Source organism: Ovis aries, chromosome 12 (assembly GCF_016772045.2).
Source record: "Ovis aries strain OAR_USU_Benz2616 breed Rambouillet chromosome 12, ARS-UI_Ramb_v3.0, whole genome shotgun sequence".
Lineage (NCBI taxonomy): Eukaryota > Metazoa > Chordata > Mammalia > Artiodactyla > Bovidae > Ovis > Ovis aries.
In genome coordinates, this window is record NC_056065.1 from 29,245,491 (window position 1) to 29,270,929 (window position 25,439).

At 37.4% G+C, this 25,439-nt stretch overlaps 1 protein-coding gene across 21 annotated transcripts in view; it reads right to left on the bottom strand.

Annotated features, from left to right (window-relative positions):
- Nucleotides 1-25,439, bottom strand: part of CDC42BPA (CDC42 binding protein kinase alpha) — a 298,329-nt gene that overhangs the window by 4,960 nt on the left and 267,930 nt on the right. For 13 of the 21 annotated variants that reach the window (XM_060396358.1, XM_060396357.1, XM_060396356.1 and 10 more), the window contains 11 exons: nt 24,108-24,189; nt 22,110-22,326; nt 21,208-21,270; nt 19,380-19,973; nt 17,438-17,535; nt 14,883-14,967; nt 11,794-11,917; nt 11,012-11,129; nt 5,370-5,555; nt 2,608-2,725; nt 199-356 (listed from right to left, as the gene is read on the bottom strand). In XM_060396358.1, the coding sequence (XP_060252341.1) occupies nt 199-356; nt 2,608-2,725; nt 5,370-5,555; nt 11,012-11,129; nt 11,794-11,917; nt 14,883-14,967; nt 17,438-17,535; nt 19,380-19,973; nt 21,208-21,270; nt 22,110-22,326; nt 24,108-24,189 (1,843 nt within the window). The remainder of the gene's footprint in view (nt 1-198; nt 357-2,607; nt 2,726-5,369; nt 5,556-11,011; nt 11,130-11,793; nt 11,918-14,882; nt 14,968-17,437; nt 17,536-19,379; nt 19,974-21,207; nt 21,271-22,109; nt 22,327-24,107; nt 24,190-25,439) is intronic. The other 8 variants (XM_004013640.6, XM_060396359.1, XM_004013639.6 and 5 more) reach the window with 1 other exon arrangement.

Below are 25,439 nucleotides of genomic sequence, written 5' to 3' on the forward strand. Positions count from 1 at the left end.
AGCTAGAAGTCTGAACACCTTCAGGATAACTGCAGCTTGCAACCCAAGTGACTGGCTCTGCCGCCCCTGCTGGAGCGTGTGGCTGATCCCTGCTGCAGTCCAGGCAGCAGAACAGCTTCAAGAAACACATTCACCTGTCTGGTTCAGGACCTCTCCAGAACCTGTCCCCAGGTGGAACTGCTCCCCACAGGCACTCACCTCTCCGTCATAGTCCCGCGCTGGGGCGTCGCTTCCCTGGTCCATGCCTCCCGAGGACAGCGAGCCCTCCGATGGGGAGGGCATGGGCTGCCGCTTTGCACTGTAGCTGCCTCCAGAGAATTCTCTCTTTAACGCACTGCCATTCTGTGCAGATGACCCTACGGCACACGGGTCAGGTAAAACTTCACACATGTAGAAGGGGACGACCCTCTAGACAGCACACAGACAGCTGAGGTGGGGAGCCCTCCTTCCTGCTTAAGGCAAACTGATGGACCGGGAGTCCGGCTACACTGAAGCCCACCCTGGAGCCCAGCCACCGGGGCTGCTGGATGAGTGGGCAGCACTTGCCAGGCCTCCAGGCTCTGCTCTCACTGGCTGTGCCCGGGCTGCCCTGCTTGCTAGGCGATTCCGCAGAATCAATGCCTCAAGTCTCCACCCACGTGCTACTGTCTCAGTGAGTCTTTCCTGCTCCCTGGGGCTCTTACAGTACTTCTCATCACGTCTTTCATAGCACCTGGACATTAGGTTGGAATTATGTGCCTGCCATTCTTTGACTGGATGGTCCTTGCCTCTGGAGGCCCCTGAGAAGAACGGGGCAAGGAGCAGATGTTCAAAGCACACATGCTGAACGTGAAGCCGAGGAGAACAGAGCTCAGAAGAATGAAGACCACACCGCCTGATGATGCAGAACTGTCACTTAGCTTCTAGAGAGTTTTCATTAAAGACACAGAGGAACGTAACAGAAGCATTTTCATTCCACAGGGCAAAACGCCACAGATTAAAGACACACGGTGTGTTTCTTTAAACTCACTCTCTGCTTTAGAGTTGGGACACATCAAAGGAGGACTGGCAACCACCCAGAGGAGGAAAGGGGATGACCAGAAAATTCTCGGAAATATTGGGGTACTGTTAGCACCTATATATGTTCAACTCTTAGCACTCCCTACTATTTTTTCGTTTTTAACCTAAACATATTTTAATTCTGTTGAGCTTCAATATTAAGATCGCCATTCAAGAAAGAATGAGATTGTGTTGAGGCTTTAGCACAACTAAAAGGTATTGATGGTTTCGAGTTTCTGCTGGTTTAACAAATCCCTAAAATTGAGTTATGTTACATTCAGAATTCAATGAAATGTCAAGAGGTGACTGGTCAAAGGATATGTACTTAATGATCACCCACATTCAGATGTCTTCATAGACTGAACAGGAGCCTGCCTGCTGAAACCCTGTCCTTGGCGATCTGACAGCTTCCTTTCAGTTTCTTTCCTGAGCCCCTCAAATGAGTCACCATAATCTACTTACTGCAGAAGTTACCAGTGCTGAGTGTATGCTGCATATTATACTATGGAGCTTTAAAAATACCAGTACCTGGGCCCCATCCCAGACCAACAAAAGCAGAATTCCCAACTGAACTTTTAAAAGCCCTTCTGATGATTCTAGAATGCATCTCAGGTTGAGAACCACAGACTCAGCCTTACTCCCTAAGAGATCTGCTCCCTCCCAACACTCCATCCTATTTCTAGAGGTGTCTGTCACTATACATGTGCTGATTTTCATTTGTTGATGTGTTTCTTTGGATAGGTACTCTTTACTTTTTTGTTGCCGATCTTCTCTGTCTTAGATTATAACCTAATTGAAGGCATAAATCATTTTTTTAAGATTTCTCTTCCAATTCCATGCCTAGTATAGTCCTCAATTTAACAAAAGCTGTAATGTGAAGTTACTGTTTTAAAAATTCTGTCCTTCTGAATAAAATACCCAAACCACCATAGAGTTCTGCTGCTCTGCTTACTAACCTGTGTGATCTTAAGCAAGTTATCTTGTCGGAGTTTCAGTTTTCTTCATTTGTAAATAAGAAAATGAATTCTACCTTATGGGGTCTTGTGGGAACTGAGCTCTCAATACACAGAGAATAAAATGTCAGAAAGACGGAGTCTGATGGGGCTGCCTAGTGCTTAGTATGTTCTTCCTGGGGTCCTTTCCTCCATCCTAGTGATCATTTATAGAACCTCACCTCTGTGATTTACACTTTTTCAAGTCTGGAAAAATTCCTTTCAGAGAAAAATTACACTCAAACCACCCTAATCTTAAGAAACTGAGATGGGCTATTTTGACTGAACAGCAAAGGGGACAGTCTGAAAACTGTGGTCCTAGGCAGGGTCTCTTCCCAAAAGTTCTAGATGGTGATTTGGGAGGTTGGGCACTTCTCATCACGGTTTGTAGTATTACCTGTCTGTCTCCCAGATGGACTGCGACCTCTAGAGGGACCCCGTGACGACTTTCGTAACAGCTGCACTTGCGCCTGCAAGGCGCTGCCCAGCCGGCTCTGAGACACTGGCAGCTGGTGATGCCTGAGCGCATGGCTGCTGCTTTGCTAAGCATGTGTCTCCTGCAGCCCAGGCTACTTACTTGCTGACAGGCCACTGCTGGCGCTCATGGAGCGACCGGGTTCAGGGCGGGATTTGGTGATAGACGGAATACTGACCGAGCCACTGAATGCTGTCCGACTTTCCTGAGGCCGAGGGTTCTAAGATCAAAAGAGAAAGAAAAATTCTTCATCCAGAGAGAAACTGATTTTTGACAGAGAGGCCTATTTTTCACCCTAATCTCAAGAAATAAAGTTGTTTAGACTATAGTGATACAGAACACGAAACAGATTCTATAATCCCTCCCACCCAGAAAGGCGCTAAAGCCCTAACAGGAATAGACCCCAGGCCAGTCAAACGCAAGTGCTTATTCTTGTACTCACCGAAATACTTCTCAGTAAATAAGAATTTGTTGTTGCCGTGAGAACAGTAAGTGAAAGTTATATGGTTAGAAGTGACAGTGAAACGTAGAATTACATGGACATCTGCAGATAACAGAAGCAAAGCTTTTACTATGTCTGACATTTTTATTTCCTTAGGGAAACTCAAAAGCTGACTGGGCCTGTTGAGGAGAGAGTCGCCTAAAAGCATGCTCTTCTCACGCACTCCTACTATTCTGATACCAAAAGGGCCACTTGCACGTTCCCGTTCTGGCCGCCAGGCAGCCTCCCCGCTCACAGACAAAGCAGCGAGTCCTAACTATGGCGCCTGCGACCATCGCCGCCTGGGGGAGGCGGCTTAACTCGGCAACGCTGGGGGAAAAGCTCTCCATCTAATACTGAATGATTCTGGGGCCCAATGTAGGAGCCACGGAATGCTTCGAAAGGTACAGACACCTAGACAGTTGGGGTGTGGGTCCAGCCTTCTGAATGGCTCCTCCATGGCCCCAAACTTTTCAGACCAGAAGGGGTGTCGGGAATGCAGGGCCCCAGCAATCAGGAAAACATGTGCTAATATACCTCTCGAAAAACTCCAACTCATACAGTTTAAAGAATCACACACATTGAAAGTTGGCAGGCTGGCTGCCTTCAAATACCACCACCGCCATTTTGGTTCATATATAAAATTTGCAAAGTCCATGTAATTCTTATTGCGTTATTTGTTTAAAGCAAATGTTTTACCTTTTTTTTTTTTTTCTCTCTAACAAAATACAAAGTTTAAAATGGAAACACTCAGTGCTAGCATTTCAACATCCACTCACAGGAGCCACTGTGAGGCCCCAGTGACATGCGTGCGCATGATGCCGCAGAGGAAAGCTCAAGAGAGACAGGGGTATCAGCTGAAACCTTTCCACTTTTACTGGTTTTGCTATGAACCTTAAGGTACCTTGCTGTTGTCCTGTTCTATAAAACAAACCTACTCTAGAAAAAATGGCAAAAATGAAGGCCTATAACAATACCAGTGGTTTAGGTAACACTGAATATTGAAGTGATAAAGAATGACACACAGAAGATGTGCTCTGGAAAAATTAAAAAAAACCCCACAAATCCAACAGTTTTATCATTCATCCAGCTGAAGTTCAACTTCATTATAAAGCAAAATGAAACTTAATCTGATGGTCCTCTCACAAATATGCTTAAGATTAGGATAAAATGTCCACTAACAGCAGCATTTCTCTTTATAGATGACTAACTTGAATAACATTTCCACCATCTTTTATATCAAAAATTCTTGACTGATTAGTTTATACAACCTCCTCTAGAATCCACTCACTGTAATCTGTTACCAAGCAAACAAACTAAGGCTTAGTTTATCATACGTAATCTTATGTCATCAAATAAATAACATTACAGTTTAATGTCAGTGACAATGGCATTTAAAACATACTTTAGGATAATTCTATAATACAAGCAAAAACAGAAAAATAAACTCCCCCTACACATAGTTTTCTGATTGGAAAATGACTAAATATACAAACAAAGAATGGATGCTATTTTTTTTCTAAGTCACAGGAAATGGGTTTGCATGATGTGATAAATATTATCTGCAAGACAAACTTGAGAAAATGCCCCCTTGAAGTACATATTTCTTGATGGAAATAAGGATATTCAGCTTGAATCGCTGCCAGCTCTCTGTCCCACTGCAGAGCTGCTGGTTACAAGGATGCGAGGCTGCATGGACCCAGGCCACGGTCCCCCAGAAGGCAGCACACTCCGCTTTTCTGTCGTGTTAATTTACTTCTCTTATTTTGGATCCTGACTAGCATTAAAAGTGCATCAGCAACTCAAATATTAATAAGACTACCTCCTTTTGGCAATTTTTCCTGTTATTCACTGATACTATTATACTTTATATTTTTAAGAACTGTGACCTCTTTGGAAGGGGGTTTATTGTGGATAAAAGGCCTCTAGACAGGCCTACTACAGACTTCATTAAATATTAAAAATTTCTCTGAACTGCACTGGTTAATGAGCTAATGAGCTATAAAGAATTCAGAAATTCTAGGACCTGTTTTTTGTTTGTTTTAACAGAATAAAGACTTACTTGGGGGCTATTTCTTACGGTATCTGTAATGAAATATATCATGATGGGATTATCTTATATTAAACATAGAAAAACCTCCAAAACTGTTTTAGAAATAAAACTGAAATCTTCCCTAGTCCTTATCTTTTCCCTCAAAAGAAGAAACAAAGTAGAACTTGAAGCGAGAAGAGGAGGAAGAGGAAGGATGGAAGTCTGGCAGCAGAGAAACAGGCCAAAGGAAAACGTACACAGAATGCACCCCCGTGGCAGTGTTACTTATTGAAGCCAGGCAGAGATCCGCACGTGGTTAGTACAAGTTAACACCTAACTCAGCTTTCATACCCTCAGAGTCATAAAGCTCGGTGTACCGGGGACAGAGCGCAGAGACGGGGAATATTCAGGGTTTATGGAATCAGGAGAGAGAAATTTTTCAGCAGAATTAACAGTCATGTGATAGATGTGCTCAAAGTTGATCGGAGAGGAGATCAGACCGGAGTGATGATGAGGGGATGGATAAGGGAGACCCGGCTATCAAAACAACAGAAAGAAAAAAGGTAATGAGGTAATGAAAATGGATTCACCAGATACATGTGACATTTCAGACAACATGCAGATAGAAAACCATGAAGCATCAATAACTGAATCCATCACGAAATACTTTTAGGCGTTAGAAAGTTAAATTTTGTAATCTTCTTGCCAGTTACTTGAAGAGTTGATTTGCAAAAAGTCATTCGCCTTGTAAGATTATTCTCTTTTATTGCTGTCATCAAGATGAGTAAAAACTGGACTTTCAGAAATACAAGTAGATTTTTGAAATTTAGTTCAGTGTTCTCCTTTGATTGTGATATAATCAAAACATGGCAAAAAATCTAAACAAAAACATTAAGGGTAGAAAAAGCAAGAAATAATTAAAGAACAAGTGAACCTATTAATACAACCAGCCTCTCACCAGAAGCGTTATGAAAGTGTTCCTTGAGAAACTGAAATCAGTGTATTTATAGACTTGACATGTGTTTGCTTTTACTGATCTTATCTTCCTATAATGAGTAACTCTAGAATATACTGTATGCCTGGTGGTTCCTGCCTGCAATGTAGGAGACCTGGGCTCAATTCCTGGATCGGGAAGATCCCCTGGAGAAGGAAATGACAACCCACTCCAGTATTCTTGCTTGGAAAATCTCACGGACGGAGGAGCCTGGTGGGCTATACAGTCCATGGGGTCGCAAAGAGTCGGACACGACTGAGTGAGTAACTGAGTGAATGGAATGTACTAATTATCGGTTTACCTATAAGTAGCCCAAGCTTATCTCCACTTAGACACCTATAGTACATGTTTGTTTTTTAACAAGAGAACAACCTTTTCTTCAATGTTCAAGTGTAATTTTTAAAAAATGAAATAATGTAACACTAAAGACATAGACTAAGGTCTGTCTAGTCAAGGCTATGGTTTTTCCAGTAGTCATGTATGGATGTGAGAGTTGGACTGTGAGGAAGGCTGAGCACCGAAGAATTGATGCTTTTGAACTGTGGTGTTGGAGAAGACTCTTGAGAGTCCCTTGGACTGCAAGGAGATCCAACCAGTCCATCCTAAAGGAGATCAGTCCTGAGATTTCTTTGGAGGGAATGATGCTGAAGCTGAAACTCCAGTACTTTGGCCACCTCATGCGAAGAGTTGACTCATTGGAAAAGACTCTGATGGTGGGAGGGATTGGGGGCAGGAGGAGAAGGGGACGACCGAGGATGAGCTGGCTGGATGGCATCACTGACTCAATGGACGTGAGTCTGAGTGAACTCCGGGAGTTGGTGATGGACAGGGAGGCCTGGCGTGCTGCGATTCATGGGGTTGCAAAGAGTCGGACACAACTGAGTGACTGAACTGAACTGAACTGAACTGAAAGACACAGAACAAAGTTTTTGAAAACAAGGACTCTAGTTTTTCATGTAATATAATTTGTGGATATATGGAGACATCACTTAGCACCCAGTCACCTTCTCTTATGGGAATTTTCAAAGTTCAGTTCTTACGAACTATGTTTCAAGAAAACATCCTAAGATCACCTCATTAAGACAGAGATTGAATGACTTCCCAGAGAGATGCTGACTGATATTCTCATGAGTTGAGATGAGGTTGCTTTGTTAAAAGAAATCTGATAAATTAGGGAAGCTTAAAATTTAGAGATGTGTGTTAAATCAATACTTGCTAAGCTCTTTTCCAAAAGAAAAAAACTATTCATGGGCATCTAACTATGACTTTAAGAAGTAAAATTACTTCTTAAAAGTCTAAAAGATCATTGATCTAGAAATGTTATTAACAATTTTAGGAACAGGTGAAAGACTAGGAGAAGTTTTATGTCCAAAAAAAAAAAATCTTTTAGAGGTAAAATATTATTTTTTAATTCAGCTTGAGACAAATCTATTCTTTATTACCAGTATCCACTTATGAAAAAAGGTAGATGACAAAAGGGATTCCAGGAAACTACTACAGTATATACTTGTAAGACACACATGCTATTTTATATTAATTGCTTATATTCTCATGGTTCACTAAGCCACACATGAAAGATTCACCCTGATATAGGAGACAAAATAAAAAATGACTCCCTACCCTTACTATCTTTTCCACACTCGTGAGGCAAACCACTGTTTCAGTATCATTTTGGTACAAAGGAAACAGAATAATCTTCCAAAGACATTCAATAAACTTTCTAAGCTTATAAGCATTCCACAGGAAGGCAATACTGATTTGAATAAGTTAAACATAAAAATGTCTGGGGTACATGTTCTTTGCACAAATGACAACCTAACTTTGGTATTTGAAAGTGCTTCTTATATATGTTAACATTAGATGAATTTAATTCATCTTTTTTTTTGGGGGGGAATAGTTCATTAAATATAGAAAACTACAGTGGAAGGAACATACTAAAATCTGAGATTAAAATATCACAAGGTTTTCAGTACATGTATACATATATATACACACACACAGATACAGACATGCATATTATTTTCTTTTCAGACATGCATATTATTGTGTTGTTCACCAATGTTTACTCCAAGATAAGCACAGTTCTGGTAAGACAGTGTATCAAAAGATATTTGTTAAGTGATTAAATGGATGCTTGTGAAAAGTCCCAGCTTTTATGTTCTTAGCTGGTAAAAGGAAGAAAGTCAGGTGAAAATAAAGTGAGACTGTGAAAAACAAGAGTTCAGACACATAACATTTTTGCTACAATAAATACTCCATGTACAGGTGAACAGGTTTCAAAAATTTACACCAATTTCTCGTCCTGGAAATTCAAAAGTGTTTATATGATAAGAAAACATGAAATGAACGTTAAAAAAGGAATTGCAATGCTAGGGCAAAAAACCACTTTTGTTAATGACAAAAGAACCAGCGAGGCAGTCAATGGTTAACAAGATATCAGTGACCCAAATACTGAAAATCAACAGGTCTAATGGGAATAAGTAACCAGCAGAGAAGGCCATGTGTCATGGAGTGAGATCAGGGATGAATCTTTGGGAAATGCTACCTGAACTTATTTTGCACAGTAATTAAGACTGGATCTTATTTTGAACAGCAACAACAAAAATAGAGATTTCCTTTACTTTAAGTGGTGGGAAGGTAAAGGGAGGAAAAGGAGGGATTCTGTGATACAAAAATTATTACTATGTTTGAAATTTGACATTTTGCTTCTGTGTACATATTCAGGGTGTAGAAAGACCAAATCTTATTGTGTACGAAGGTCTGAAAGAATTCTGAAACATTAGCAAACTCATTTTTCACCTGGTCAAGCATTTCACCTGGTCATTTATTTTATTAAATCCTGAAACTATTTCACCTTAAGGAACAAACTGTGGGATAGAATAGAATTTACAGAAAAATTTTCCATAATTCTTTTTGCTATGTTGTTGGAATATAATGAGAGGAAAACTATATTCTTTTTCGTGCACAAATATGAAGCAAGTGTGAAAGAAAGCTTAATTTTGAAAGGATAATACCCCTTAAACCTTTGTTCACTACTGAAATAATTTTGTGTTTGTTGATATGTTGCTTTGTAACATATGGATGTATTTGAAATTTGTATTCCTCCTGGCAGGCTACAACCCACAGGGTTGCAAAGAGTCAAACACGACTGAAGTGACTTAGCATGCATGCACATATCCCTCCAAAATGCTAACTATGTAGCAAGTGTTAAAAACTATTTATTATTTAAATTTCAAAAAGCTTCATTAAGATAGTATATAACACTTGTTCTATCAAATGTAAGCTATACATATATTCACATTTCAACTGTTCATCATAATTAAAAATTTCTCTCTCCTAAGGTACTTTGTATGTGACACTGTAGCTTCTGTAAAAAAAAAGACAAGAGGCTTTGAACTATATGGTTCCGTTACATTTACTTCTGAGAACAAAGGAAACCCAGATTGAGGGATTTCAGACTGGGGACTTAAACAAATGTTCAGAATGGGAAAGGAATAGAGAAAATTCTGAAATCTGATTCCCAGGCAAAAACTGAAAAAAACAGTGTAATAAATATGATAGATAAGTAAAACAGTTTGCGACCTTTATTTATACTCAAAGTTTTTGGCTTAATATTTATGTTCAGCCTTAAATTTCTTACTTTGTTTTAATTACTATATCAAGATTGGCTGTAATCTTTTTGCATACTTTACATTTACCCAGCACAGCTAATAAAAATCCCCATTTCAAAAGGATAAACGACTATTGTGAATGATTTGAAAGGAAGGAATAGTACTGCAATTACATAATGTCTTGATAATTGGTAAAAAAAAAATGACAGCAGGAATGTCATATTCATTCATAAACAGAACCAACTGCTTAATTGAGATATTTATAATGTGGGACTCAGATTCAAATTAATGCAGACTTTTTTTGGTTCCTTCCTTGAAATGCATGCAAGAGTACCCTTAAGAGTTTAATAAAAAAAACTTCATTGTACAAATTGTGTTACCTGTTATTTCTTGTGTCAGTGATAGATGTTTTTATCTTCTATCACAGTAGAGTTAGTAATGTGGGTATTTAACACAGACTTTCTTAGAAAGAGCTTTGGGTTAAGATTCACAAATCATCTCCCAGACTGCCACAATATATAAATTATGCCTAAAATTCTGTGCAAAATCTAGATGATCAAAAGAGTCACGTTAAAGTTTCAAAAGGAAATGGCAACCTACTCCAGTATTCGTGCCTGAAGAATTCCATAGATGGGCTACAGTCGATGGGGTTACAAAGAGTCGGATATGACTGAGTGACTAACACACATAGTTTGAGAATACCATAATACTGTAATGTTAAGTATAAACAAAGTTCAGCTAATTAGCTAATTCCAGATTAAGATTAATATTCTTAATCTCAATATATTAGGTCCAAGAATCCAATCTTCATGTTGTTAAAAAAAAATTTTTTTCCAATTTGTACTTTTTAAATATAAGACTGACTAGGTAACATGTTTGTAATTAGGCAAATGAAAAAGATTTAATTTCATGATCAGATGAGAGGTGTGAACATTAATGAACAAGCTAATATGGTTTCAATAGGAGGTGGGCCAAATATCTGTGTTGAATTGCTATAACTTAGTGAAATTTTAGTGATTTGGTAACAAAGTTCTGAATCTTGGTATAGAGCCTCTCCATATCTGGTTTATTTCTCCAAAATGGTAAATGTAGATATGGGAGAAGCTTATAGGAGATGCAACTAAGTAAGAATTGGTATGCTTGTTTTTTGATATGTAACTAAATTTAACACTTTTTCATCAGTTATGTCATCATGCATCTTACATAAATCGTGATATTCTGAGATAAACATTTCCTCATTACACTAATATACCCTTTCGACTCATAAGTATTTAAACACACACATATATGTATATACACACACACATTCATATTTATATATATATCTGCTCCCTCGAACCTTATTCTTAACCCCATCTATAGTCACATTCAGTCTTTATTTCTCTTACCATGGGCAGGTCTTTTAGGATCTGTATTCCATCTCCTGGACCCATATGTGCTATGTGGTTAAAATTAGTTGGGTTAGAAATTAATTTATTTCTCATTTCTGGATCTCGTAACATCTCCCTGTAAGAAAAAACATCTGTTTAGATACTTTTGTCCCATGACCAATCTAGATAATTTTAGAGAAAAGTATATTCAATTTTTTTCATACAAATAAACTGTGAAATCATGTTAATAAGGACAGAATTAAAATAATAGAATATACGAAATAAAATTTTAACTTAGAAGATTTTGTTTTAAATTTAAAAGATCTTATGCTTTTTGGTGGGAAAACAGAGTTAGTATTTAAATATGAAACAAGTTCTTACTCTACAGATAATTCTGACTATTTTATGTATGTCCTTTTAAATAGTTGCTAATATATTAGAAATGTTTTTGTGTGTCACTGGACATACTACCAGGCTACTCCTCATGAAGAAAACAGTTAATCTGCATAGATATGTTCTATGTTTTTTATAAAGGCCCGCATTCTAAAACTTGCAACTATTACATATATGTAGAGAAATGAATCAAAATATGGTACTTTAATCTAGTACCTACTCACAATTTGGAGGGTATTTATCAAAATTACACTGAGAAATACATTCATTATTGCAGTTTTTAAAATCACAGAGAATGACAGGCTTTCAGAGATCAAATTTTCCTTCCAAATCAAACCTAGCATCATCAGCAAACAGTCCTTCTGACGCTTCGAGCGTCTCTGGACGAGCACAAATGAAACACCGACCTCCTCTGCTGCATTCTTTCCTCTTCTGGAACTCTGAAAGAGTAACGCCTCTTATTGTTAATATTTCTAACCATCTGCTTCCGACTATTATCCGATGTTTCAGGAACTACCAGTTCATCCCCTTCTGTTAAAAAAAAACAAAAGACAGAAAAGAACAATGATGTTCTTTAAAGTGCTAAAATGCATTTTATTCATTAATCCCCAAGATGGTACAAATCTCAATCAATACAAGCATATGCAATTCTGACTTTAAAAGTTGTGTGCTGATAATCACAGTAAATAAGTAATAATTTTCAACAGAATATATGTAAACAAATATACGATGAAATCAAACATAGCTTACAAAGTATATTTTCACTTTTATTTGATTATAAACATAAAATGGTACAATTTTACTAGGAGAAAAAAAGGGAAATGTAGCTGCCTTGGTGTCCCGTCACTTTGGTTACCCCATCCTCAATATCTCTATACCAACTTCTCCCTCCTTCCAAGTATTCGTTTCAATGGCTTAAGATGTTAAAAAGTTCTTATTGTTAACCTGCACAGCAATCAGGCATAAACTGTGAATTATTCACAGAAATGATACCAATTAAACGTTTCTCTCATTGCAGGCGGATTCTTTACCATCCGGGCCATCACGGAAGCCCATTACATATACTAAAACATTTTCTTTGAAGTTCCAATTTATAAGATGTGGAGTAAAGGAAAGGAATTGTGTTTCCTATACACTAGTTTCTTTATACTAGTTTATATACTAGTTTTCCTATATACTAGTTTCTTTACTAAAGGTAAGAATCTTATTCCTACTCCTACTCTCCTGATCTTGGGGGGATACACAATCATATACACCTAGTCATCTAATATCCATATCTTTCCATTTTAATACCTAGAAGTAAACAAAACTCTCAACCATGGATGCTGGAATATGGTGAACATACTCTAAAATAGACAACTGTATCCATACAACATGAGGACTACCATTCTCTAAATAAGATAAGGAAAAAGAGAAAAGCCAACCTTTAGAGAAGCTTTTAATAGCCAGAAAGCTAAAGTGAGAAAAAGGAAGTGGGAAGAAACCAAGGGGGCCTGTAAGCCAAGCCAAAGTAACACGATCAGTAAAAAGAGCAACAATCTCCTTGTAGCAAAATAAATAACTTAGATTGCTTTCCTAATACCAAAAATTAAAATGATAATTTTTAAAAAGTAGATGAGAATTTGAGAATTATGAAGGTAAAGCAGATCTTGGTGAGTAACAGTGGCAATGGGAGGTTCTGGACAGCCAGAAGGCTACAAAAACACTCTGAGCTCTTGAGAGATGAAAGAGAAATAGACAAAATAGGGAGAAGACAAGAAAGAAACAGAATCTCCAGGAAAGAGGATTTCCTTTCCTTTGCAAAGGACAAAGACTACTATGTTGTCGAGTCTTCCTTGTCCAATCTCTACTTTTACTCCTGGCCTAGAGTAGAAAGATGAAAGCATAAAAAGAGACAAAATGGAAAAGGTTTTGCTCTGTAGACACAAACTGGATAATGGACACATTTTAAGATTATCATGGTTACACACAGTGAGAACGGGGTAGATTTAATCTTAACACAAATATTTAGAGTTCCTCTAAGAAACAGAGGGCTTCCCAGGTGGCGCTAGTGGTAAAGAACCCGCCTGCCAATGCTGGAGACAAAGGAGACTCAAGTTCAGCCCCTGGGGTGAGAAGATTCCCTGGAGAAGGAAATGGTCATCCACTCCAGTATTCTTGCCTGGAGAATTCCATGGACAGAGGACCCTGGCGGGCTATAGTCCCTGGGGTAGCAAAGAGTTGGAGCTGACTGAGTGAGTGACTAAGAAACAGATACAAAATTAAGTATCAAGTCTCGGAGGGAGGGGCCGTAAAGCACAGGTTCATGGTGAATCCATCACTGAGCAGGACTCATTTTTAACACTCGAATGTCCTTTCTCAAGTCAAACTGAATATCCTCTTAGCATAGGACTTCTCCTACAGTCACCTGTCTGTATCCCAAGAAGCCTTCAGCGCCAAGAGGATGTACCAGAGCACCAAATCTGAAGCTAAGCATTTGTGTGTATGCTAGTACTAAAAACAAACAACCAAAACAGAAACAACAAACTTTTGATGGCTTTTTGGTTGTTGTTGTTAGACAATACAAATTTATTGGAAGAGTGTGGGGGAAAAAAAGAAAGGCATAAAGAATATAATTAATCCCAACTACCCAGAGATAACAGCTAAGTATAAACATTTTAATGTGTTTTCTTAATGGCAATGTTTTCCTTATATTTAAGTCAATTTTAATTATTATTTTTCAGTACATAATGTACCACTAATTACATCTGCATTAACTAGCTCTGCCACAAAAGATCATAAATTTATGATACCTCTGTTATGGAGAAATTTGTTGCTAAGACATGAGAATACTATATAGAAGGCAAAATTATAATAATCTCTGTTAAAAATCAGATTTTAACTGTTCACAACTTGCTTATTTAATGAGATGTGTGCAGTCGCCCCGTGGCTAGGACTCACTCCACTACTTTGGACACGGCCCTCGCCCTGTCCCGGGGCACTCAGGAGCCCATTCCCTCTCCTGACTCTGGGCCCTCCAGTGACTTTCCTCTTGTCCCTGCTTCTTCTGCTGCCCACGTTGTCGTCAGCACTTCAAAAGTTTTAAGCCCTATGCACTGGCAGAAGACGTACTCCAACAGTCCCGAATCAGTACTCTGGGTGAGTTTTCACAATTTAAGTGCTACCAATTTTGGTTAAGTTCTACAGTATTAGAAGTACAGAAGAGACATTCAGTTATACTTTTTCTATTAACCTCAGTAATCCACAGAAAAATAACAAGGTAGGTCAGAAACAAATATTTTGCTTATACAGTTATGTGAGCCTGAACAGAATGAGTTTTTGTCAAGTAGTTTATCCCAGGATACTGAGGGTATGATGGTGGTCAACTGCACAGATCCTAGAGTAAGGTACACCTGAGTTTAAGCGGCTCTGCAGTCAGTTAAGTGGCTCTGTTTTTGGCAGTCAGCTTAGCGAGAATGTTTCTATGAAGCTCTCCTATTAATGCGTATTTTCTTACCTGCCATTTTATTTTTGAAATATATCAATCTAATCGTCTCCAAGCCTAAAAGATTTAATGATCCTTCACTGTTTAAGGGGCGAACCTAAAATAATAAAAAATAAAATTAATATTTTAACAAGGTTCGAAAATTAAATCATAAAATTTTGACATACTTGTAAAGCACACATTCTTAAGACCTTTATCTTTCTTCTTCAAAATATAGCCTTCTCAGAAAATCAACAAAAAATTAGAAATTAATTCTAACTAGAAAGGTATAAAATTATCTAATTTGTAATGATAAAATTTTAAAGAAACAGTATTCTTGGCAAAAAAAAAAAAAGTGAAATATATTTAAACCCTAAATTTAACTTTTAAAGCCACTAGCAAGCAGATGATGATGCTAAGATATTAATACAGATACTTTAGGAATCTTATTTGAACTAAATGCACACACAGAACAGAGATAAAACTGTACATCTATGAGAAAAGGAAGGTCTGTCAATAAATGGTGATGGAGCAATGGGTATCTACATGGAACAAATGAAACTGAATCCCTACTTCACACATTACACAGAAAATCAATTCCAAATGGATTATACATAAAGGTAGAGGGTGAAACTTTTGAAAGGAAATAAAGATCTTATCTTTAAGACCTGGAGGTAGGAAACAGTTTCTTAAGGGGGGAAAAAAAAACAACCAAAAACCATAAACAATAAGAATGATGTATTTAACTACATTAAAATTTATAACAATGAATTTTCAGCAATAATAATAAACATTCACAAAATACACCATGAAAATTAATAGATGAGTCGCAAACAGGAAAAAGACTCACCACACCTATCACTAACCCAGTATCTACAGTATATTAATAACTTCAATAAATCAATTACAAACAATGATCAACTAAACAGAAATAGGGATAAAAAACATGACCAGGCGTTTCACAGAAGAGGAAATATGAACGATGAAGAAGCATGAAAGATTATCAACAGCATAGCCAACAGAGGACATACAAATGAACACTTCATGAGGTAGCACTGGATAACCTCAGATACATTAGTCACAAAAGTCTGAATACTGACAATGGCATGGGTTGTTACAAAGTCATAAACACATGGTAGGAGTGTCGACTGGTACAGTTACTTTGGAAAAAACTGTCTTGTAAAGCTGAACACGTGCATTCTCTGTGTCCCATCAATTTCGTTCCTTGGCACATGACTTAAAGGAAACTCCTGCACACACACACCTGAAGACATACGCTGAAATGTTCACAACAGCAAAAAGCTGGGAAATAACTCACATGTCTGCTAATCAGAAGAACATACAGTGATCTATTCACCCAAGAGACTATTTTATAGCAGTGAAAAGCAATGAAGAAAAATATAGTACAATGTAATATGGATAAATCTTAGAAACACAGTAAGTACATGAAGAAAGCAAGGCAAAAGATGATACATAACATTTTATTATTACCTCAAACACAAGCAAAATGAACAACATACTGCCTAAAATATATAAAAATTCTATATTTTAAGAAAAGCAAGGGAATGATGAACACAACGTTCAGGATAAAAAATACATAGGTAGATTCAGTGATATTTTGGTAATATTTTGGCTCTTAAGTTATTTCATAAGAGGTCAGTTTATTATTATGCTTCCTTTATACATATTTCAAAATTCACATGGTAAAAATAAAAGGGAAAATTAATTGTAACCAGTCTGAATTTATAAAATCAAGGACCATATTTAGTTGTTTTACAAAATGTGGCAGTATTTACAAGAGCTTTTTCCACTGTTAAGGTTTAAAATTGGGGCAGATTTTGAAATGAGATCTTGGTTAGTTTCTGTTACTTATCCCTCTAAATCCTGTCCCTCAACTAATGACACATGCTACATATATCAAGCTATCCTTCTTCACTTTTTGCAAAATAGACATTCTATAGCAGTAAAAATTTATGTTACCATGGGGGAATGTTAAAGGAAAATATAGTTTATTAGGAATATGTGAAACCTTTATTAACAGAGCTTTGGTTCTAATTTTAATCACTTTTCTAGCCCATGAAGTTTGTCCTCACAGGATTAAAACTGCATACTGCTATGTGAAAAACAGTAAAATTACAAATGAAATGCTCCTTCAGAGTTCCTTAAAGTGAAAAGTAACACTGGCATTTTAAGTTACAGAATGTATTATAGTTGTTCATTATGATAATAATCATACTTTATATAGCGAAACTAAATGCAATAAAAATAGTATGGTGCTGAGCTACCTATAAAATGAACCAGCTTGAGTTTTCTTTTTGCTCTTAGCAAAGTCCCAAATTCCCACTTATACTATTACATATGACAGAAAATGCTAAATTAGTGAAAAATAGCTAAATTGTCATATAGTGTTTCACTTATACTCATTTGTTCACTTAGCCCATATGCTTCTTCTCTTTTTCTGGCCACACCACACGGCACGTGGGATCTTAGTTCCCTGACCAAGGATTGAACCCATGCTGCAGTGGAAGTGCGTAGTCTTAACCATCGGGCTGCAAGGCGGTCCAAGCCATATTTTAATGTTAAATTACCTTTTTGAGTGGGAGAGTCTGAATCCATTCCATGGAGTTCACATCAAAGATGTCAACTGCATTTTCACTGTACACTGAGAGATACGGTGCATTGTAACCTGAGAGACAGGAAGGAGAGAACAGAAGGCTGATTGCCTGTAACTGTTAAATCCAAAACATTCTGAAAGATCTATGCTAAGGAACTGTAGAGTGGAATCCCACCAGATTCCAGTATCAATACAGATTAGCCACAGCAAAACATTTTTGAAGTAAAAATCCCATCAATCATAAATGAAGAGGTTTTATGGCCATTATAATACAGAAGCAGTCTCTTAACACCAGGGCTATAATATTCCCTTGCCCAATACTAGTTCTATAAAGGGGTTTCATTACATTTAAAATAACTGATCCGTAAAGTAGTTAAGCTCTTGACAGTGAAACAAAGCTACCGAGCAGAGAAAGCTTAAGAATTAGGTTCACATTTATGAATGCTTGGTAAAGCATCTGGCACAAAAAATGCTCAACATATACTTATGGATGAACTGAACATCAATAAATGGTGGCACAAACAAAGGTTAAATGATTACCCAGGCTAAGATCATGAATTTTTGGCAGAGCTATTCATAAAAGCCAGATGTTCCAATTCTCACTCTAATTTCAATTCCCACAACACTCTGAATTATTTTCTGACCAGGATTCATTTTAAACATGATGCCACAGATAAGAGTATAAATTTCAGAAGAAACAAAACGTTAAGAATAGTTAAGCCTGGCTAGGTAGGATTACAAGTATTTTTCTTTTTAAATCTAGATTTCCCAATTTCTCTGTAGTCACATATGTGGCTCTCCTACGTTTTCTTACACTGAACTTTTAAGCTTGACTGTCCTCATACCCAGCATCCCTCCTGTCTTGCTGCAGTGGAAGAGAATTCCCATCCTGCTCCATATCCTTCTTCCTGTGTTCTGACTTCCAGCCTCTTTGGCCTTCTTGGGGATCTTACTCTGTTTCTTATATTTAGCACAAGGTCAACTTTTCCTGGCTCCCTAGCGGCTAGTTCCCTTCAGCATTTAAACATGCTCCACGTATCCTCCACTAAAAACAAAGCCTGCCGGGTAGACACTCGTCCTGTGTGCCTCTACAGAACTTGTACGTTGGCTACCAGAGCACTGAGACCTTACTGCACCTTGTTCTGTCAGGAATCCCTTCTACTGCATTCTATGCTCTGTGAGGGTGAGACTGTCTACTTTGCTCACTGTTACATCTCTTTCAGTAAAATAACACAGAAGTTTTATGAGTTTTATGAGCTGTTAATCTTCACAAGCACTATATCTGGGGGGCGACCATGAACATAACTCCTTAGGGTTATTTCAAAATAAAAGCATGCTGCTGCTGCTAAGTCACTTCAGTCGTGTCCGACTCTGTGCGACCCCATAGACGGCAGCCCACCAGGCTCCCCTGTCCCTGGGCTTCTCCAGGCAAGAAGACTGGAGTGGGTTGCCATTTCCTACTCCAGTGCATGAAAATGAAAAGTGAAAGTGAAGTCGCTCAGTTGTGTCCAACTCTTAGCAACCCCGTGGACTGCAGCCTACCAGGCTCCTCCGCCCATGGGATTTTCCAGGCAAGAGTACTGGGTGGGGTGCCATTGCCTTCCTCAAAATAAAAGCATATGTGTTATTAAAAATCTATCTAAGTAAAATATTCCATAAGACAATTAGCTTTAATTATGTTCCTGTTAATGTTGACCCCACTGGCCTGGGTATGGTTTAACTAGGTATGGTTAACTTAACCATACCTTAATGAGGTTAACTAGGTATGGTTATTTTCCATACCAACATAATTAATGCCTAGGAAAAACCTCACAGATGACTTTAAAAAAATCCTGTCAATAATAATGAATACACATAGGAGATGAAGTTGAAGGAAAGAGACAGCAAGGTAAGACAGCCGAAAGTAAAACTCTTACAACAAGAGGAAGGATTCGCTGGCCACATCAGTTCCTGCTGTCTAGATCTTCGGCCCTGGCAGTCAGTGTATATCCCAATGCTGTTAAAACACAGCAGGTATTCTTTACTGGAGATTTCGACCGCACAGATGGCATCCATTGGTTGATGTGCAATAAATGAGAGTGTATGGTCATTTGAATGGAGCATACTGTATGGACTTCCTTCTCCATTCAGGGGATATCTTAGAAATCCAGACTGGAATCCCACACAGAGCTGCTCACTGAAGATTGCCATCCACTGGACATTGTATGGGACTTGAATTTCCTTAAATTTTCTGTGACGCGTCTTGCTCTGAAATAGTTCATAACAGAGGACCTGCCTTTTCATAGCCACACACAAGCATGTAAGGGCTCCATGATGCACTTTTCCAGAAGTTATTGTTTGACAGCCTTTAGTTTCTGCCAGCTTATAAAAATCAGTCTCTCGCCCGTCCAGAGCTGACATAGGAAAAAGTCGGACGTGTCGATTTCGTCCTGAGATCACGGCAACAAGTTGATCATTTGGAATGAGTTCTATCTGATGAATCTTCTTATTGTCACCAACTCTAATAATTTCTATGCAAAGAAAGAATAATGAATCAACTGAAAAATAATGTTTTGTTTATTAATCACATCCCAATTATACTCAAAGGAATATGTTAACTTATAATAAAGACAGAGATACACACAGAAAAACTAAGATATCAGAAACCATATGGAGAAAGAGGAAGATAATTACACTCACTGAAAGATAATTTAACCTACCTACAGTAAGGTATTGAATTTAGCACTGAGATTTCTGGCAGCCATGGCAAAGAGTTCCTATGTGATAAAACATGACAGGTCTTTAAGAAAAACCTTTCACTCTCACCAAATTCTAGTGAAGTTTTACCATGGGGTTACTATTTTTAAAAACTGACTCACGTTTCACTAAAGGTATTTCTTTGGGTAACAAATTAATGAAGTTTAAATGCATTGTTTTCCCATGATCTTACTTGATATAGAGATCAAACCAGTCAATCCTAAAGGAAATCAGTCCTGAATGTTCACTGGAAGGACTGATGCTGAAGCTGAAGCTCCACTAGTTTGGCCACCTGATGCAAAGAACTGGCTCATTAGAAAAGCCCTTGATGCTGGGAAAGACTGAAGGCAGGAGGAGAAGGGGACGACAGGACGAGATGGTTGGATGGCATCACTGACTCAATGGACATGAGTTTGAGCAAGCTCCAGGAGTTGGTGATAGACAGGGAAGCCTGGTGTGCTGCAGTTCGTGGGGTTGCAAAGAGCTGGACACGACTGAGCAACTGAAATGAACTAAACTGAACTGAACTTGATATAAAGACATAATTTAGAAGCATTCAAGAATGCTAAATTAAATGGGTTCCTTTTTTATTTCACCTAGTATTTAATTTCTCTCTAGAAAAAAATCTGTTGTATTAACTTCTGGAATAAAAGAATCCAACAACAAACACATTTTAATGACTATTACCACTTCTAGTACCATTAGAACAATGGGAAAATCACGTTGTGTTTTTCTTTCATGTACTATCTTTAGAAATACGGTCTGAGTTTATACAGCAGAACTGTTAAACAAAATGACACAAGAAAGAAAATATACATAGAAATTTTAGAACTAAAGAGGATTATAGAGATTTAAAAAATTAACTTTTGACTTATAAATGTATCAAATTAGGTCTGGAAAATTTCAATTACAGAATAAATAAGAGCAAAGACTGTTTTTTTTAGAGTTTAAAGTCTATAGTTTAGAATTTTCTATCAATAATATTTTCTCCACAATATTTCCTCTTACCATCTTTGGTGACATGCACAACAAATAACCCTTCTTCATTCCCCAAAGCTATTCTTTCATGATCTATACAAGACATAAATATGAAATATTTTTATTAGGTGAAAACCTATATAAAACTCACAGTATAAAACAGATAAAGAAATATGGTATAAAGAAACTGAAATAAAAATAATTAAAATATAGCAATAACTTATACTATTAAATTTCCTTCATATTATCTCATGTCTTTTTTAATAGAACAATCACTAAAAAATAATTTCTATCAATGCTTACAAAAATAAAGAAATGTTTATTCAATAAAAGGTGAAAAAAACCTCTAGTTTGTCAGCACCCTGGATCCAGTTCCATTTCTCATTTGGAGAGGGAAAAATTGTGAAAGGCATTTGAACTTTACTCATCAAACTTTTCATTATTTACTAGAAAGTAACAAGAGTTGGCAGTATACATAAGAAGATGGCAAAAATTTAAACGTCCAGACACAGAAGCTGCCAATTTTGAGGGTATTTTATATATGGGTAGTCTGTTACAAATTCCATCTTACTTAAACTTCGCAATAACCTTTGTAAAGTAACCTGTATTTTACCTAGGAAACTTATGCTTTATAAAACAGCTTACGCATTAAGAAGCAACTTTTTCTGTCACGCAAGGATAAAATAGATTTGGTAATAGGTTAATCTTTAGCACTGTTGCTTTTTCAGAGGAAAATACATTAGAAAAGGTTATTCATTTTTGTTTACTGAGAAATAAAGCTTTAATATGGTCTCATTCAGGCAATAAACATTTACTGAGCATCTGTGATATAACACATACTATGTCAGACATCAGGGATTCCTAATGAAAGCCAATCCCTGTTGACAAGGTATATAAACAATTATAACAAGATAAATGTTATATATCCATACCTATGATTGCAGCTGCCTGGGTTGTTTTAATGAGGGGCAGAGTGCTGTCATAAGCCTCTTTGGGAACATAGACTGAGCGGTCTCTGAATTTGTTTTTCTTCAAAATCTTGTGCAATTCACTCAGTACTCCCACCCACTTACTCTTCTCGTTTTCACTATCAGCTAGCATCAGGATGGAACATTTGTTACTAGATGCTGAGAGCTGGGAAGCTGTGACCTAGGACAATTTAATAAAAATTCATGATATTAGAAACATCTTGACATCTTTTAAGCCAGTTTTATGCTTATGCTAGTTTGCTTTGCATTAGCCAGAAAATGAGCACTCAATAAGTGATACCTTTAATAGAGTTTAGTTATTCATAATGTTAGTGTTATTTGTATTTTCTTTGCTACAGAGTGCCAGATACATCACAAAAAACTCATTACACAGTCATTTAACAACAGCCACTGACATTTACTGAGTAATAACTGAGCACTAGACACTGATCAAAGCATTTTATAAGTATTAACTCATTAACTCTATCAACATCTTGCTCCAGGCAAGAATACTGGAGTGGGTATCCATTTCCTACTCCGCCGGATCTTCCCGACTCAGGGATTGAACCCCCATCTCCTGAATTGGCAGGTGAATTTTTTACCACTGTGCCACCTGGGAAGTTCATCAATATTTTTACAAGATAGGTATTAATGCAGAGAAATTAATTTCTCCAAGGGCACAGAACTAGACTGGAATCCTGTGTCCAGGCTCATAAGCACTACACGATACTGATTTTCAACTCATTTTAAAAAAGTAAAAAATGCTCAGAAATACTTAGATTCTGTTATTTCATAACAATAACTTAGAGAAGATTACTTGCACTAATATTTAAATGAAGGTTTATCACTTTACAATGATACTATAATCAGAATACTTAATTTATGTATATATGGATCCTTTATTAAAAGTAATTTAAGCAACAGAGACAATAAAATCCCACAATTAGAATCAGGTAAGATAAGTGCGCCTCTGTAGGTTCCCTTGGTAGCTGGAGAGAGAACAGTTTTTGGTCAGGAAACTGAGAGACTAAGTATGGTCTTAGATACAAGATACATACTTCTACTAAGTATATGGGCATACCATCAAGAGAATAGTCCTTTTTTAAAAATCTCCATTATCCTACTTAACTCATCAGTTTGAGATTGCACTGTGTTAGACAGCCTCCAAAGATGTCTACCAACAATTTTTCCTATGGAATTTCACTGTTCTTATCTAAAAATGCAGTCTATTTCCCCTTCTTTTATGTCTGGGATGACCTCATGACTTGCTTTGGCCAACAGAATGTAGAAGGGTTACTGTGCCTGTTTTGAGCCTAGGCCTTAAAAGGCCTGGCAGCTGCTTCTCCTCTCTTGGAAGCCAGTCACGGAGAGCTCAGCCAGACTAGTGAAAGATTAGAGGCCACATGGAGAGAGCCCACAAAGAGAACTGAGGTGGCCCAGAGACCAGCCAAGTACCAGGGCTAACAGCCAGAACCAAGGCCTCAGACGTGAAAGTAAGGTTGTTTCGGCCATTCCAGCCCCAAATGAGCTGAATGCAGCCATACGAGAGACTCTCCAGTCGACACCAGAAGAACTGGCCCATAGAATGGTGAAAAGTAAAGCCGCTAAGTTTTGGGGTGGTTATTACAGAGCAATAAAACTAAAACGTTCTAACTCGTAAACAAGATCTTAAAGAAACTTATTTTTTAAAAAAATTGAGAAATCTCACACTTATTCTTCTTGTGGTAGTACTTATCTGAAAATTGAATGTGACTCAAAAATATTATCCAAGATGAAACCTATTTTAGAAGCCATATATTCAAGCTTTCTATTGGTCTTTTACTAATTCAGTGTTTACTTTGCACAAACTGTCTGTAAGATTTGGTTATATTCCAAGTAAGTTTGTGATCTACAGAGAGAGGTAAAACATTTAGTTTTTAAAAGCAAATAATTCAGTGATCAAATTATAACACACAGACTTACTCTAAATATACAGGGTATATCTTTTCGACTTGCATGAATAACATCAGAAGCCAAGACTGAACTCACAGAAAATTCTTCATCCCTGAAGGAAAAGTGAGACATTAAAAGTTAGCGTATATGGGTATGTGGTGTGGTTTTGGCTGTGCATCTAAATAACACATATGAAGCAATCCTCAAAATTTAATTGCACAGAACATCCAAAGTGAATTTTTTAAATTTTTGAATTTTCTTTCTTGGTAACTGATAGTGCCGAAAGTAACTTATCAGGTGTAATTTGACAGTGCCACACTACACAAGAGTTAGAAATCATTTCTGGCTTACTACTCAGTGTCACAATGCCAGTAAGCACAGGACATGTGGATCTGGATCCTAGTAGGTCTGCTCTGATAATACACGTCAAGTGCCCTCAACACAGCTCATCTGCCATTTTATTGTTCCTTCAACACAGCTCATCTGATGTTTTACTGTTCCTTAGGAAATCCTAAGACAGATCCCTTCCACAATAATCTCTTCCTTGTGATTTCTTTAATTTGGTTATTGGTACCATCATTCTCTTGATCTTGAAGATTTGACATCTTAGTCTTATCTTTCATTCTTCTCCCTATCTTTCTATATTTGGTCCCTTAGCAGGTTCTGTCAAATTTTCCTTGCTAATATTTTAAAGTTTCTTGCAAATAAAGAAACGTATTTCTTTATATTTCACATGTATGGGGAAGATGATAATGTGTTTTAGATGCTGGTATGAAATGCTTATGTGAGCCAGAACTGGAAATTTTAGTTTTGAGCACGGGTCTGGAGACATATGTTCGGGAGTCATCTCAATGCGGAGATGATGCTTCAAGCTACAGGAGTAAATAAGATCACTGAGGGAGAATGTCTGGAGTCACGAGAAGGGGTTAAGTAGAGGAGAGAGTTTGAAAATGAGACCAGAAACATTTAAGAGATGTACTTAACTTAAATGTTCACGGCTTCATTTTATATTCCAAGAACCTGTCTGATTTTGAGATTTTTATTTCCTTTCCTCACACTGAAATTATACTGAAGCCTTTGCTTTAAGTGATGATATAGACTTTACACATTAGGCCTCTACTACCCCAGAAGCCTTTAACTGGTCTTTTGGTTTTCAAGCACTAACCTCTTTTCCCAGACTCCCAGACCCAACATGCATACACACGCACATCAACCTGTTCTATAACGATACCATATTTCCTATTTGTAATTATGTTGTGACTGCAGTATTAGTAAATGAGAAAATTACTGTGAAATTAGATTTAAATAAAAATATGGCAATATAATCAGAAGAAAAACCACACACTTTGTATTTCTGTGTTG